General features: G+C 40.8%; 1 protein-coding gene and 1 pseudogene across 1 annotated transcript; both read left to right on the forward strand.

The window, feature by feature from the left end:
• Positions 1–2,338: 2,338 nt before the first annotated feature.
• LOC118994488 (olfactory receptor 1J4-like) lies at positions 2,339–15,008 on the forward strand. The gene is made up of 2 exons (XM_037057118.1): positions 2,339–2,835; positions 14,053–15,008. Exons 1-2 carry the CDS (start codon positions 2,339–2,341, stop codon positions 14,990–14,992), a joined length of 1,437 nt encoding a protein of 478 aa, XP_036913013.1. The 3' UTR covers positions 14,993–15,008.
• Positions 15,009–16,441: 1,433 nt separating this feature from the next.
• Positions 16,442–17,475, forward strand: LOC118994486 (olfactory receptor 1J4-like; annotated as a pseudogene).
• Positions 17,476–18,107: the final 632 nt, after the last annotated feature.

Raw genomic sequence — 18,107 nt, forward strand, 5'->3', positions numbered from 1 at the left:
TCCTTCACACAGAAGATGTGTAAAATAGAGACTTAAAACCTAGATATGCAAAGAACATAGGCCAAAAACATTGTTTTGATACATTTGGACTCTGTACTTGACTCACCCAGAATCCACAAGGCAGCTCCAAGAAAGCCCATTATGAAATTCTTTGGGGGGCCATTTTTCAGTGATTTGAATAATACAGAGGGGCCCGTGGAAGCCCAGTAGTTTTGACACTCTTCTGCAATTTTGGTACATAGTTAAGATACTAAATGCTCATTCCGATGTTGCAAGTGTGTAGATGAATTCTTGGCATTTTTTCCCACTTAATAGCTTTGTGGCCTTAGCTTTGGCCTGTGTTGCCCATCAGCCTCCACTGTCAAATGGGAATAATATTAAACACTACAGAATCTTGTAGGTAGGTGCTTCAGTTAAGGGCACACTGCTAGCACTTAGGAAACTGTAGCCTTGTAGAGGGTGAGCCAGCTGACTGTCCATTTCCTGACCTCTCAGGAGGTGAGACTTGGTACAAAGACAGGAAAATCAGGCCCATCCAAAGACTCTCTCTCCAACCTCCTGGTAGTGGGTTCTCTTCTCCATGACAGAGGGGGTGTCCCTAGTCTCCTCTTTCACTCGTGGCACTGAAGGAATCTGGCAGCACCTCTACACTGTTCCCTTCCCTTCAAACTGGGTTTGTCCAGGAGATGCTGGAGATCTCAGTTACTGCCTGGGTTGCTTACCCAGTCAGCTACTCTCGCAACAATATCCATATAAAGGTCCTCTCCCAACCATGTGGATATTTTAACATTTAACTTTCATTTAATGTTTTCCCTCCCATGGGAAGTACTGGGTGGATTCCCTTCCTAGTGAATAGAGGATCAGAAAATCTACCTTTGAGTCCAAGGTCCACTATGCGATGTCTATGTGGCATTCTGTAAGCAATCTCACTACTCCTGATAGTAAATGAAAGAAAAAGAATCACTGTCTTCTCTGTTTCTCAGCCATGGAACAAACTCTGTCAGTTGACTGAAAGTGAAGGTACATGCAACCACTTGCCAACTAAAGGGCTGCAGGGACATGACTGGCAACTGTTATTGGAGCAGAAGGACTCCCTTAAACCCTGAAATGATATTTCTTAAGGCCCTGGACCTTTTGTATAATTAAAGACAGGGAGAAGCAGTAGGATCAGAGGAGCAAGGATTTTGATAAATTTAAGACACAGGAAAGAATTGTGACCATAGCAGTTTCGAAGGTCCTGGCTCCTCCTGATTATGTATATAGTGAAGCTCCTAGGACTACTGAAAATTTAATGGGGCAATAATGTGATAATAATGTATTTCTTTGACATAGTATTCATTGAATGCCAATTATTATAAATGTGAAGGTCAGTTCTGGGAAAGAGTGATGGTCAAGCAGGTAACTGAATTCTCACAGGCACTTCCCATGCTTCAGTGTCCCCAGTGCTCAATGTGTGATCTCAGGTGTTTGCCATCTAGGAATACTCATTTCTGAGCCTACTTGAGGCACCAGTTTCTGACAGAGATGAACTGAAGTAATGTTCACTTTCTGGCAAACAGATGAATATAGACTTGACATGTTATTACCAGGGAAAGGGATTTACCCCAATGACAGCTATGAGATTAGAAATTCCCCCTGAGATGGTGAGAGCTCAGTTAAGGCAGCACCAGCCAACCATGCATCTTACCCTCTCATACATCTCTTGTTGATTAAATTCCTGCATTGGATCTTGGCTTTATTTGGATAGTTATCCTGTCATACAAAAAATGGCTAAAGTTTTGTGTTCATTTTATATAGGGCACTATATAAAATGTGTCTATATCGATGTGTCTTGAATTAGAACCTCTAATTAAGTGTACAAATGTGTGATATTGGAATCTTCACATTACAGTCCTATGAGGTGAGGTCATGAGAGATTCAGCTGCTCAAGTCATCCACCTAGAAAGCAGTGGGGCCAGACTAGCACCACAGAGTATCTGGCTGCCTTGCTTACCATTAGTCCATCCTGCCAGTGTTCCCAGAGAGTGGACAAGCTAAGGGAAGAGCTCCTGCATATCCCATTTATTCTTGCATCTCCAATTATTAGCATAATGCCAGGAACCTGGTTGATTAAAACAATAAGAAGAATGAATTTGCTCTGGTGTCATTTGAAAGACATCATGCTAGGCATTGAGGGTATGATGCCTGCTTTGGCAGCACTACTGAATGATATAAATGCAAGGTGTTATTTCTTTTTACAAGAGAAAACAAGTGACCCTAATGTGGAGGCCAATATCAGACTCCAAAAATCTTTGCCATTTTTCAGTGTCCTTTCATTCCCAGCAGACAGAGGAGGTACATGAGGAGGGACAACCAGAGCAGCATGTCCAATTTCCTCCTCCTGGGGCTACCCATCCCTCCAGGGCAGCAGGGTATGTTCTTCGCCCTGTTTCTGGGCATGTACCTGACCACAGTGCTGGGCAACCTGCTCATCATCCTGCTCATCAGGCTGGACTCCCGCCTGCACACACCCATGTACTTCTTCCTCAGCCACTTGGCCTTCTCTGACATTTCTCTGTCATCTGTCACTGTTCCTAAGATGCTCATGAACACGCAGATTCAGCAACAATTAATTTCCTATGAGGATTGCATTTCTCAGTTGTATTTTTTCACAGTTTTTGGTGGTCTTGACAACTTCCTTCTGGCAGTGATGGCATATGACAGGTACGTGGCCATCTGTAACCCTCTTCACTACACCACCATCATGATGGAGGGACTGTGTGCACTGCTGGTGACTGGATCCTGGATCACCTCCTGTGGTAGTGCCCTCTTGCACACCATCCTCTTGGTCCAACTGTCCTTCTGTGCCAACAATGTCATCACCCACTTCTTCTGTGACCTCACTGTGCTCCTGAAGCTCAGCTGCTCAGACATCTCCCTCAATGAGCTGGTCCTCTTTGCTGAGGGAGGAGTGCTTTCTGCCCTGCCTTTGGCTAGTATTCTGGGCTCATATATCTGTATAGGAACCATCATCCTGAAGGCTCCCTCCACTAAGAGACTCTTGAAAGCCTTTTCTACCTGTGGCTCCCATCTCCTTGTGGTGTCTTTATACTATGGGACACTTGCTGGTGTTTACTATTTGTCCTCATCATGGGATTCCAAAGACATAATTGCTTCAGACATGTATACTGTAGTTAGCCCATGCTGAATCCCTTTATCTACAGCCTTAAAAACAGAGACATAAAGCAGGCCTTAGAATGTTTGTCAATTGGGTTAAAGAAGTTAATATGTCAATGAGGTCATGCCTGCTACTTGGATTGTGTATAATCCTTTATTCCTAAGTTTTATTTTTCACCTGTTACCATCTTTCATAAGGTATCTTCAAAATCTGTTGCACAATTTTAAGTATGAATTTATCTTTTTTCCACTGAGATATGTCAGTTTTGCTTATTTATTTTTATACTACTTTATGAAGACATACTGCTTTAGTGTCATGATCTGCTACTGCTGGGTTCCTTCTTCTTGATTAATTATGTGTATTTTGATATTCCATTAACCCTATACTAACTTACTAATCACACATTATTATCATTCTGTCACTCTTTTTATTATTATTATTATTTTGTCATTCTTTTCTGATCTCTATGCAGAGATAAATTCTTACTTTCTTTTTAATTTTTAAACTACTTTTTACCCTGGCTTTTTTTGGCTTCAAGCTGAGTGTGAGCATGTCTTCCCAACTCACATTCAATGACATCATGCTGGTTGACTGCAATCACCCATGATCAGAATAAGTATACTATGAAAATTCACATGTGCTACAAAGAAAAAGTTCAACCAAGGAGAGACAGACTTTTTAAAAATACATTTAAAGCACTCTACTTTTCTAAGTATTTATTTATTTATTTTTCGATAGAGGGGAAGGGAGGGAGGAATATCACTGTGTGGTTGCCACTCATGTGGCCCCCAGTGGGGACCGGCTCACAACCCAGACATGTGCCCTGAGTGGGTATCAAACCCACAACACTTCAGTTCACAGACCACACTCAATCCACTGAGCTATACCAGCCAGGGCCTAAAGCACTCTACTTTGCTTAAAATGAGGAGTTATTTCTAGCAATGGTTCCTGCATTAAGACGTCATCAACTTATCATATTAATATTGATACTTTATGTCTATAGACATAGATGCATATACAGATACAGATATATAGATATAGATTTGGATAAAGATATTCCTAGCAATAGGGCCTCCACTAATAGTTCATCTATTTCTCATATTAATATTGATACTTGATATCTGTAGGCATAGATGCATATACAGATATAAATCTAGATAGGTACTACTATAGTATATCTAGTAAAGATGCAGCTTTTCTCATGTTAGGTTTTACATGACATTTTTTCCCATCACTTTAGACTTTTCTGTGCCCAAATTGGCAATGAGATGTCCTTTTGTCAATGGTGTATTTAAAGTTGGGTTTTGTTCTTTTATATGCAGCAACAATTGTTATTTCTGTAGCTATTTCTCTATTGACATCTAAAGTAATCATAATGTATTTAGACTTCCGCCAAGATGGAGGCATAGGTGGAAACACTGTGCCTTCTCCCACAACAAAGTTTGAATAAAACAAAGGTTTAGTAAACAAGGACGCAGCCAAAGAACAGAATATTGAAGTATACGGAAGTCCGACCACAACGAACCATTCAACCGGACCAGTAAGAGGGGCAGAGACAGCAGTGGAGCAAGGTCAGGCAGGAAAGATCCCCCGACCCAGGCAGGCAGGCAGCACGGACCCAGTCGGGGTGCGGGGCAGACTGACCGCAGTAGCATATTCACACACAGTGAGACCAACCGTGCAGGCCCCAGCAGGCAAACCCAGCAGTGGAGGGCTGATTGCAGTCGCACATTCACACTCAGTGGGATGGAACACGTGGGCTCCAGTGATGGTGGCAGCTGCAGCTGCAGCGGTGGGAGGCGGCAGAAAAGGCCGCCATTGCTCCTCTTTGACCCCAACCCCACATACAGCATCACAACCCTGTGACTTGAGTTGCCCTGCTCTGGTGAACACCTAGGGCTCTGCTCTTGATACATAACAGGCACGAACAGCCCAAAATATGGCTCAAGAAGAACTCAAAGCCCCAGAGCCAATAACTCTAAGAGACCAGGAAATAGCCAGCCTCTCAGATGCACAGCTCAATACACTGGTCCTCAGGATGCTCACAGAACTGGTTGATTATAGTCACAAATTAGAGGAACATATGAAGGCTAAACTAATTGAAATGAAGGGAAATGCACAGGAAACCAATAGTGATGGAAAGGAAACTGGGACTCAAATCAATGGAATGGACCAGAAGGAAGAACGAAACATCCCACCAGAAAAGAATGAAGACACGAGAATTCAAAAAAATGACAAGAGGCTTAGGAATCTCCAGGACATCTTGAAACGTTCCAACATCTGAATTATAGGGGTACCAGAAGGGGAAAAGAAACAGCCACGAGTAGAAAACTTATTTGAACAAATAATAAAGGAGAACTTCCCCAGACTGGCAAAGGAAATAGACTTCCAGGAAATCCAGAAAACTCAGAGAGTCCCCAAAAAGTTGGACCCAAGAAGGAACACACCAAGGCACATCATAATTACATTAGTCAAGACTAAAATGAAGGAGAGAATTCTAGAAGCAGCTAGATAAGGGGATAGTCACCTACAAAGGAGTTCCCATCAGAGTTTCAGTGGATTTCTCAAAAGAGACCTTACAGGTAAGAAGGGGTTGAAAAGAAGTACTCCAAGTCATGAAATCCAAAGACCTACAGCCAAGATTGCTTTATCCAGCAAAGCTTTCATTTAGAATGGAAGGACAGATAAAGTGCTTCTCAGATAAGGTCAAGTTCAAGGAGTTCATCATCACCAAGCCCTTATTATATAAAATGCTAAAGGGACTTATCTAAGAAAAAGAAGATGAAAAATATGAACAGTGAAAGGACAGCAAACTCACAGTTATTACCAACCACACCTAAAACAAAAGCAAACCAAGAGGACAGCTAGATCAGGAGTGGAACTATAGAAATGAAGAACACATGGAGGGTTAGCAACATGGAGGGTTGCTAACACATGGAGGGTTAGTGGGAGGAGGAGAAGCAGGGAGAAGGTACAGAAAATAGCATAGACAGTAGGTAGAAAATAGATAGGGGGGAGGGCAAGAATAGTAGGGGAAATATAGAATCTAAAGAACTTGAGACATGTGGTCATAAACTAAGGGGGGGCATGGTGGGAGAGGGGGTGTGCAGGTTGGAGGGGAATGAAGGGGGGGAATAGAACAACTGTAATGATATAATCAATAATACATATTTATTAAAAAATAAAGTAATCACAATGTATTTAAATTTATATTTTCCCTACAACTTTGGGATGCACTTATTTCACATTTATTCCTGCTTGTCTTCCTTCCTTTTAATTAATTATATATATTTTGATATTCCATTACCCTCTACTAACTTATTAATTATACATTGTTATTACTTTATAATTCTTTTCTGTGCTGTATGCAGAGATTATTTCCTATTTCCCTTCTACTTGTTAAGTAAAGTTTAATATACAAAACACGACATTGACTACTTTAGCCTTGTAAGATACATAATTCAGTGGCATTTATGAGAGTTATCACCGATATCTCATTTTAGGACCCCTGAAGAAAACTCTACAGAGAATCAATGAAACTGAGTAATTTGCAACTGTGAAACAATAAAAACACAGATAACTATGAATCAATATGGAGAAACATCTGAATATATTGTTAAATAGAAAGAAGCAGTTCTAGGTGCCAAAGACCATCTAGAACATTGAAATTTTTGTACAAATTAAGAAGAAATAAAATACACATAAGTCTGCTTATTTGAGCAAAAAGAAACACAGGAAGAATAAATCAGAAACTAATGAGGTGGTTTACCCAGAGAAGGTGGACAGAAGTGATGAGAGATGAGTAAAATCATTAGTGTAGTTATCAACATGTTCTGTTTTGCCACTAAAAAGTAAATAGAAGAGGTGGTGCATGAAGGAAAATAGAATTAAGCAGACAAATGAACCTAAGTGTATCTTAAATTAATACCATAATTAGACTAAATAGGGAAATAATGTAAGTACCCTAGTAATTCTGGAATCCAGAATTTTGTCTAAACTCACGCATTAAAAAAAACCAACCTAGAAACAAAGTCTTAAGTTGTAGTTAGTGTGTCATTAACAGTGTCATCCATGAGTTCAAGATGCTGAACTATTTCCCACGTGGCCAAACATTCAGCCAATAAGTAAACACTGAGGAGAAGAGAGTGACTCCTTGCTCTCACAGGAAAGGTACTATGGACGTAGGAAAGGTACTATGGACGTAGGAAAGGAGAAGCTGCAAAGGACTCTCGGGTGTTAAACTAGAATTGGATATCTGTTCAAGATCATGGGTTTTAAAAATTATAAATAGATCAAAACTTATATGAAACACACACACACACACACAGTGTACCCATCCCTCATTCTTCCTGCCCCACTCCTGACCCATCCCGATGGCTAAACACTGATTTAGACTTTGATTTCTAGTTTTTACTTTCTGTGTTCCTTTTATATATATTCTCTCATTGACCTCTCTGATATTATTTAGAATCCTTGGAAACAATAAACAAACCTAGAGATTCAAAATGAAAAACCACAATAATGGATTATAACTCAGAAAATTATGCGTAAAAATCCATGAGTCCTTTATGATATAAAGAAATAGAAAACAAATGAGTGGAGAATAAGGGTAACTTCATTCTTATAAGAGACCACAATTAATAAACATACAAGAACAGATACTATTTGTAAAATTACAATTCGAGCATCACATTTGTGATAATCTTGTCATAGAAGAATAACCAAATGAGATCAAGATGGTGGCATAGGTAAACACAGTTCTCCTCCTTGCACAACCACATCAAAATTACAAATAAACTATAGAACAACCATCACTCAAAACTGTCAGGAATTGAGTTGAGTGGAAATCCGACAACTATGGAATTAAAGAAACAACATCCATCCAGACTAGAATAAGAGGCAGGAATGTGGAACAGGCTGGGGCTACATCCACATCTGGTGGATAAAAATTTGAGAGGAATATCTCGGGGGCGAGAAGTCCTAGCCGCACAACAGCCCCCTAAGAGTCCCCAGCCCAGAGTTCCAGTGACAGGAAGACAAGTTTCCATAACTCTGTCTGCAAACATCAGTGGACATTGAGTTGAGGGAAGAAACTTCAAGAGTCCCAAGCACTTCCTCTTACAGAAAACACATACAGATTTAGACTCACTCCCTCTGGGCTCCAGCACTGTGTTAGCAGTTTGACAGACACCAGTGGCATACTGGGAGAAACTGAAGTGTCTGGCATCAAGATGAGAGCTGGGGAACAGTTTTCTTCCAGACAACAAGGCAGGCAGAGACAACTGTCCCTCTTCTGAATCCTCCCTCCACAAAGCCACACAGCTCACCCCTGGGTGCCATATCTGAGACTCCATCAACCTGCCTTACACTGTTTGCCCTGTCCTAGAGATCCCCTGACAATCCGTCTCACCCAACTAATGGGCCCAACCAAGCTGTTAACAGTGGCTTTTCCATAGGGATAGCTGGTCTTGGCTCATGCTTCACACCTTCCTAATCAACTCAAACCAGCAATAGCCAGCCTCAGAGAGCTACCATACCCCCCTCCCCATACCTCTTGCTAAGTGGCCCAAGGCCTGGCACTAGCAGCAGCCAGCCTTGATTCAGAGATCACCTTTGCCTGGGAACTCCAATCCCAGCACAGGTAGCAGTCATCTCAAATTGCATTATACCTCCTGCACAGTAGCTTCAGGCAGAACACAGGAGGCAGCTAAGCTTGTCTTGCACCACATGAGAAACCTCAGAGCCTATGCATCCAGTGGACAGCTACAAACCATGTCAGAGCACCATCTCCTTGCTCCTGCACAGCTGATCCCTCCACAAAGGTTGGAGGTTGATGGTAAGTGATCACAGCCAATCCCTGCAGGTGACTGGCCTGCATAAATCATTCCCATTAACCTGCCAGCAACAACCAAGGCTCAACTACAAGAAGAGAGTATACTCAGTCCACACAAAGGGCACACAAAGAGCACACCTTGAATATCCATCTGGGGTGACAGGGGAAGCTGTGCTACCGGACCCTGCAGGACACCTACAACATTAAGCCACTCTACTAAGAGAGGGAGTCATAGCAGCTCTGCCTAACACATAGAAACAAACACATGGAGGCTGCCAAAATCAGTAGACAAACAAACAAGGCCCAAATCAAAGAACAGAATAAAACTCCAGGAAAAGAACTAAACAAAATGGAGATAAGCACTCTGTCAGATGCAGAGTTCAAAATACTGGTTAAAAGGCTGCTCAAGAAACTTAGTAAAAATCTCAACAGAATAAAAAAGAACCCGTCACACACAAAGGATACACTAACTGAGATAAAGAACAATTTCCAGGGAAACAATAGCAGAGTGGATGAAGCTGAGAATCAGATCAGTGATTTGGAACTTAAGGAAATAAAAAACAACAAGAAGAAAAAGGAATCAAAAAATAAAGTAAGGGTACTTTAAGGAGCCACTGCAGCAACTTCAAATGTTCCACATTCACATGTGGGGTGCTAGAAAGAAAAGAGAAAAAACCAAAAAACTGAAAAACTATTTGGAAAAAATAATGAAAAAGAAGGTTCATTATTTGGTGAAGGAAATAGACATGCCAGTCCAAGGAACACAGAGAGTCCCAAACATGATGGACACAAAGAGGTCCACTCAGAGACACATCATCATTAAAGTGCCAAAGCTTAAATGTAAAGGGAGAATCTTAAAAGCAGCAAGAGAAAAGCAGGCAGTTACCTACAAAGGAGTTCCCATAAGACTATCAACTGATTTCTCAAAAGAAACTTTGCAGGCTAGCAGGGATTGGCAAAAATACTCAAAGTCAATAAAAGCAGGGTCCTATAGCTAACATTGCTTTACCCAGCAAGGTTATCATTTGGAATCAAAAGGCAGATAAATAGCTTCAGAGAAAGAAAAAAACTAAAGGAATTCTTCATCACCGAGGCATTGTTATATGAAATGTTCAAAAGACTTATTTAAGAAAAAGAAGAAGAGGGGAACTATGAACAATAAAATAGCAATAAATACATATCTATCAACAATTGAATATGAAAACCAGACTAGGCAAACAAATACAGGAGAGATAGAATAATGGATATGAAGAATGTGCTGATGATTGTCAGTTTGGAGGGGACTGTTGGGAAATGGGTGAAGAGGTGAGAGAATTGGGTACTAACAGGTAGTGACAGAATAGTGATGGGGATGTAAGGAAAGGAAAAGGAGCAGCCAAAGAATTTATATGTATGACCCATGGATCTGAACAATGGAGTGGGGATGGCCTGAGGGAGTAGGGGGTTCTGGGTGGAGGTGTCAAAATAGGAAAAAGTTGGGACAACTGTAACAACCTAATCAAAGAATATAATTGAAAAAAAAGGAAAGTATAAAAAAGAATCACCAATGGATATTAAACATAGTGGCTGAAATGCTAATAAGGAAAAAGTTATGTTTATATATCATCAAAAAATCTACTCAAATGATACCTATTAACAACCGGGTTAAAGTATTAACTATAGCCCTGGCTGCAGTGGCTCAGGGGATTGAGCGCAGGCCTGTGAACCAGAGGATCCCAGTTTGATTCCCTGTCAGGGCAGATGCGTGGGTTACAGGCCAGTTCCCAGCAGGGGACGCACGAAAGGTAACCATACGTTTATATTTCTCTTCCTCTCTCCTTCCCTTCCCCTCTAAACATGAATATATAAAACCTTTAAAATATTAACTATAAAACACTGATAACTTTATAAAAGAACCTGGTAGATACCACCACAGTATATTGATCAAGGATTGAAACACTAGCAAGTGAAAAAATTAATATCATATGTCTCCTTATAATAGGCAGTGTGGTATACCTGGTGAAAATCTAAGCATGAAACATGAAAGGTAAACACAGTAAAACATTAAACATTGGGCAATCAGGGTAGGGCCTTTCCAGGCATCCTTGACATCAGTTTTATAACGTTTCCTTATCTTTAAAATCATTTCCAAATTAAAAGTTTAGAAGTCCTTTGTCCCAGCTGGAACGTGGCCAAGAAGAAAGGAGTCCAGGCATCACTGGAATCAGAGACACTGTCCCCTAGGACTCTAGTCCCTCTGGCTCTTAGACACCCAGCTCCCCAAACGGCAGGCAGAATTATTCAGAAGCTTGGGGACTGGGTTTCAGTGTCTCATTAGTAGGGGTTATCTGTTGATTCGTTTCTCTGGAGCTGCTTAAAGAAAATGGAAGTCTGTAGTAGTGCCAAGACCCCAATGTTTCTTCTATTTGTGTGGATGTTAGGACTTCTGAGGAAAACCTGAGGACCTGGGCAAAAGGCTGGAGCAGAAGGTGTCTCAACTCACCAAAGATGAGCGCAGGTCAGAGAGCCTGGATGTCTGCACTGATGGATAGATCTGCCTGTGTGATGTTTGATTCATGGATAAGACTCTAAGTTCATGATTGTGTGTGTGTCTCTGTGAGTCTTCAGGTACTGTATATGCGTGTGTACATTGTGATTGATAGTTGCATTTGTGTGCAAACGTGTGTGTACATGTATCTGACTCACAGCCTGACTCTTCCTGAGTTAGACCTAACCTGGCCCTGTTTTAGCCCATGGACACCAAGTTATTGACTTCTTGCCTGTGATTAGGGACTCCTGATTCATGCCTGTGACTGAAAGTACTTGCAACACAGCTGAGCATTGGAGGTGACATTGTAGGTTCTGGTGCTGGGCAAGAAGATGCCTGACCTCAGAGGAGCCAAGGTCAGGTGAGAGAAGGGTCACACCTCTGCTCAGCAGCATGTGCTGGTGCACGTGCAAGCTGTGTCTGTGGGTGACACACTGGTGTGTGAGGTCAGAAGCTGTATTGTTTCATTTTCTCTGTATATTGGCTTGTTGTATGACCATGTGCATGGCTTTGTGGTTTACCATGTGCACACCACATTGTGGTGGTTTAATGAGTGCACCTGTGACTGAATAAGCTAACCTACCCCAGGCTGATGGCATTCCACCAGGAAGGAGATGGGTCAGAAGGGCAGATGCATGCCTTCATTTTTAATAGGAGGATGTGTGCTGCTTGTGTGGTGAGTATGTTCCTAGGTGTGCATATGTGCTGTTCATGTGCATTTCTTGTGAGATATTTTTTGTTTGTCGCCTTCTGTATTTTTGGTGACACATGTGTAGTGTTAGTGTATATGTGGTGAGCTGTTTACTGGGTGTGTCATGAGTCAGGTGTGCTGATGTGCATTGTGAGTGTCTTTGCAGGTGATTTGTGTGTTTCTGATGACTTGCATGCATGTGCATGTATGTTTATAAGCTCTCCTTCCTTTACGGTAGCAACTTGGTAACAGGTAAGTAATATTCACAAATCAGCACTGTGTGTGTGTGATCTGCATCGATGACCTTAATTTTTCTTTAAGTGCCCTCATCCTGGGGCACTGTTAGCTGAGAGAACCAAACTCCAAATCATGTCCTGTGTCTGGAAACAGACCTGCTGTCATACTCATGTACCTGATTGTGACTGAATTGCAAATCAGAATTTGCAGCTCTTTATTTTTACTAAACATCCCAGGCAAAAGAAAATCCAGGCATCCAGCTGTGAGAAGTTACTGGGCAGAATGACCTTCAAATAGTGGTGAATTTGGAAAGTTATTTAAATCCTTGGCCTCAGTTTACCTCTATAAAATGGAAAGTATTACACTTCCTTGTGAATCTTAGAGAGGCCTCTAATAATTCTTTATTGTATAAAAATTTGCATGTATTGGAGAATTTTTCTCGCTTGAAATGTATACAAATGTGAAGGAACAAAATTAGTCATGTGACTGAGAGAATTTTGTACAAATTTGAGTCCTTATGGCTCTAAAATAATATATTGTGCTTGGCTCCCTAGGCAACAAGTTGGAAGTTTCCATGTGAAGTGGTTTAGAGCATGGGTGCTGATTAAATGGATACATTACACTGAACCCCATGAAGCAGCTAATACTTGGCAATTGTAATGTATAGAATATTAAAACACATATATGTCATTTATATATTATATATCACATGTAATATAAACACAGATAAACACAACGATTTACCATTCTGCCCACCACTATACTGCTCTGTGCCCACAGAGTTCATGTTTCTATTTCTTAAAAGCTGAAATAGGTGAAAGACCACAAATTCTTACTGCAGCTGTGAAGTGGTTGTATCATCAGGGAATGTAAGGCTGATGAGTGGATATAACTAGGGAACACTGGTGAAGTCCTCACTCCAGTACCCAAATATTCATCAAAATGTTCAGCACTGTTATGAAAGGCAGTTTGTGGACTTTTCTGGTTTCAGAGCTATAGTGGCATCAAGTGGCTTTAAAAGGCCACCATTTCCTAGAGTGTCCCTCAGGTTACAGCTGTAGGCCAATGGGACTTAGCAGGTTCACAGGCAGAGTGTCACATTGTTCCAACATCTCTTCAGTGTTGGAGTCTCATATTTACTTAAGGCGGACAAAATTCATCCCAGTTTTCAGGGCTCATTTTCCAACTCTCCTGCAGTGAATTGTATATTCACCAGACCAGTGAACAAATTGTCCCGCCATGGTCACTGAGCTGTAAACTCCTAGAAATGGGCACCGTGCTTTTCTTGTTCACTATAGCATCTGAGTCCTTAGCAGAGGTCCCCACACAGACTGTGTTCAATAAGTAATGGCTACATGAAATGGTAAACACCTCCTGCTTCTGTGCAGTGAGGTCTTGTTGACTGCTTTTTGGGCTCAGTGTTTTCCTAGAAGCAGACTGAGCCACAGCAGAGATGCATACATTTACTAGTACAAAAATTTAATGTTTATGGATAAAATTTCATGATTTTTTCAGAAAATTACAGTATGAGATGTGATGGTCCTGGTTATATTTCCAGGATCCTGAGAGTCCCAAACCTTCCTCCTCTGTAGCAGAGAGATGAGCAGCATGAGGCCTGAGAACCAGAGCAGCGCATCTGAGTTCTTCCTCCTGGGGCTCCCCATCCCTCCAGGGCAGCAGGGCCTGTTCTTTGCCCTGTTCCTGGGCATGTACCTGACCACAGTGCTGGGCAACCTGCTCATCGTCCTGCTCATCAGGCTGGACTCCCGCCTGCACACACCCATGTATTTCTTCCTCAGCCACTTGGCCTTCTCTGACATTTCTCTGTCATCTGTCACTGCCCCTAAGACACTAATGAATATGCACACACAGCAACAATCCATTTCCTATGTGGGATGCATTTCTCAGTTGTATTTTTTCTTAGTTTTTGGTGGTCTTGACAATTTCCTTCTAGCAGTGATGGCATATGACAGGTACGTGGCCATCTGTCACCCTCTACACTATAACAGCATCATGAGAGAGGAGCTGTGTGCACTGTTGGTGGCTGGATCCTGGATCATCTCCTGTGGTAGTGCTCTCTTGCACACCATCCTCTTGGTCCAACTGTCCTTCTGTGCCAACAATGTCATCACCCACTTCTTCTGTGACTTCACTGTGCTGCTGAAGCTCAGCTGCTCAGACATCTCCCTCAATGAGCTGGTCCTCTTTGCTGAGGGAGGAGTGCTTTCTGCCCTGCCTTTGACTATTATTCTGGGCTCATATATCCGTATAGGAACCATCATCCTGAAGGCTCCCTCCACTAAGAGACTCTTGAAAGCTTTTTCTACCTGTGGCTCCCATCTCTTTGTGGTGTCTTTATTTTATGGGACACTTGTTGGTGTTTACTTACTGTCCTCATCATGGGATTCCAAAAACATAATTGCCTCAGTCATGTATACAGTAGTTACCCCCATGCTGAACCCCTTCATCTACAGCCTGAGGAACAGAGATATAAAGCAGGCCTTAGAATGTTTGTCATCTGGGTTAAAGAAGGTAATATGTCAATGAGGTCAGGTTTGCTACTTGGATTGTTTATAATTCTTTATTCCTAAATAATATTTTTTACTTATTCATCATCTTTTATAAGGTATATGCAAAATCTTTTGCAAACCATGTTGCACAGTTTTAACTATGAATTTGTCTTTTTTCCACTGAGATATGTCAGCTTTTGCTTATGTATTTTAATACTGTTTTATAAGGACATACTGATATAGTGTCACAATCTGCTACTAATGAACTTACCTTTTTTTTGAACTGAATTTATGCTGGCTTTTGTCAGCTTCAGGTTCATTGCGCACATGTCTTCCCAACTCACATTCAATGACATCATGCTAGCTGACTGCAATCAGCCATGATCAGAATAATTATACTATGAAAATTCACATGTGCTAGAAAGCAAAACTTTTAATCGAAGAGAAAGAGCCTTTTTAAAAATGCACTCAAAGCACACTACTTCCTATAGAATTAGGAGATATTTCTATCAATGCATCCTATATTAATATCTCATCTATTTCTCATATTAATATCGATACTTTATATCTGCAGGCATAGATGCATAAACAGATATAGATATATGCATTATTTTAGTATATCTAGTAAAGATGCAGCTTTTCTCATGTGCAGTTTTACATGACACTTTTTCCCATCATTTTAGACTTTTCTGTGTCTGAATTGTCAGTGAGGTGTCCTCTTCTCAATGGTGTATGTAAATTTAGACTTTGTTCTTCTTATGTACAAGAACAATTGTTATTTCTGGAGCTATTTCTCTATTGACACCTAAAGTAATCATAATGCATTTGAATTTATATTTTCCCTACAACTTTGGGATACACCTGTTTCACATTTATTCTCTTTTGTATTGCTCCCTTTTGATTAATTATATATAATTGATATTCCATTACCCCTCTAATAACTTATCATACATTGTTATTATTTTATAATTCTATTCTGTGCCATATGCAGAAATTACCTCTTACTTCTGTTTTAGTTTTTAAGTAAAGTTTAATATACAAAACAGGACATTGACCACTTTCGCCTTGTAAGATACACAATTCAGTGGCATTTATGAGACTCATCACCGATATCTCATTTTACGACCCCTGAAGAAAACTCTACAGAGCATCAATGAAACTCAGTAATTTGCAACTGTGAAAGAATGAAAACACAGATAACTATAAATAAATATGGAGAAACATCTGGACATATTGTTAAATAAGAACAACCAATGTGCCAAATGGCACTCAGACCAAAGAAACTTTTGTAGAATTTAAGGGCAAATATAATACACATATGTCTTCCTACTTGACCAAAGAAACCCACAGGAAGTATAAATCAGAAACTAATGAAGTGCTTTACCCAGAGAAAGTGGACAGAAGTGATGAGAGATGAGTATAATCATTAGTGTAGTTATGACCATGTTCTGGTTTGCCAGTAGAATACAAATGGAAAAGGTCGTACATGAAGCAAAATAGAATCAAGAAGATAAATGAACTGAAGTGTATCTTAAATTAATACCATAACTAGACTAAATAGGGAAAAAATGTAACTACCCTAGTAATTCTTGAAACCAGAATTTTGTCTATATACTTTTACAATAAAAAAAAAACAAGAAACTGGAAACAAAGTCTAAAGCTGTAGTTAGTGTGTCATTAACAGTGTCGCATATAAGTTCAAAATTCTGAACTACTTCGCATGTGTCCAAACATTCAGCAAATAAGTAAACACTGAGGATACCTCTGATGTCTCTTTCTTGTCTGTCACTGTCCCTAAAATGCTGATGACCATGCAGACTCATCCCTTCTTCATTTCCTACCCAAGTTTATTTCTCAGTTGTATTTTTTGGTTGTCTTGATAATTTTCCTCTGGCAGTGATGGCATATGACAGGTATGTGGCCATCTGTCACCCTCCACACTACACCAGTATCATGAGCGAGAGGCTGTGTACACTGCTTGTGGCTGTTTCCTGGATTACCTCCTGTGGCAGTGCCCTGTTACACACCGCCTACTTACCCAGGTGTCCTTCTGTGCTGATAATATCATTCCCCACTTTTTCTGTTGTGTCTCCATTCCACTCAAGCTGTCCTTGAGCTGGTCATATTCACTGAAGGGGCTATGATTGTCATTTTTCCATTGAGTGGCATCCTGCTTTGTTATGGCCACATTGGAGCCTCTATTCTGAGGGTCCCTCTACCAAAGAGACTGCAAAGTCTTGTCCATGTGTGGCTTTCACCTGTTTCTGGTGCCTCTCTTCTATGGGATAATTTTGGTTCTGTACCTTTCCTCATGAAGCAACTCCACTGACAAGGACATGGTTGTCCCTCTGATGTACACAGTAGTCCCCCTCCGTGTTAAACCCCTTCATCTACAGCCTGAGAAACAGAGACATGAAAATTGGCTCTGCAACTATTTTCAGAAAAAGTATCCTTTTTGCCAAGTTGGAATCACCTAATTGTATTCTTATTTCACACTGTGAACCTTGTCAGACATCCTGATAAATGGCCTGTTGACCACCTGTGTCTCTAACATCCTCCCAACTGTCCTTACTGGATCTACTCCCTTTCACTTTACTCATATTTGTTGTCCTTTTATTCTTCCATAATCCAAAATACGGCATTTCCCACAACACACATGCAACTTGCAGTCTTCAAACTCTGTATTAGTCAGGCATGGCCTGATCACCCTAAACAGCTCACACTGTTGTGTTCTGTTGCTGAGAAGAATGAAAGACTTGCTGAGAACACAAAGCAGACCAACCACCTTTCTCCAAAGGCAAATGGCACCTGCATTGTATGCTTCCTTCTAGAAGATAAAACCACTTTAGCCTCAGGCTAAGATTACAAGTGTGAAATGTGGCTGAGTTTCTGACTGCTGGGTGGCAGAGGGCAGAATTCCCAAAGTCCCTCTTTTCCTAAAATGAAGTGAACAATGGCCCTTCAAGCAAAGCCAGTTTAAGTTTTGTGCAATATCGTTTTGATAGGTTAAAAAAAAACCCTCCTTAGGAAAAGGTAATATAACTTTAATCATAACTCAGTTTCTGTTTGTTGAAGAAAATGAGATATAAATCACGTATTTCCCCTTTCTTATCTATTGTTTCCCAAAACTGCAAATATCCAGCCATGTTTCT

This window comes from Sturnira hondurensis, unplaced genomic scaffold (genome assembly GCF_014824575.4).
Source record: "Sturnira hondurensis isolate 20B ecotype Veracruz unplaced genomic scaffold, ASM1482457v3 Scaffold0009434, whole genome shotgun sequence".
In the NCBI taxonomy this organism is placed as follows: domain Eukaryota; kingdom Metazoa; phylum Chordata; class Mammalia; order Chiroptera; family Phyllostomidae; genus Sturnira; species Sturnira hondurensis.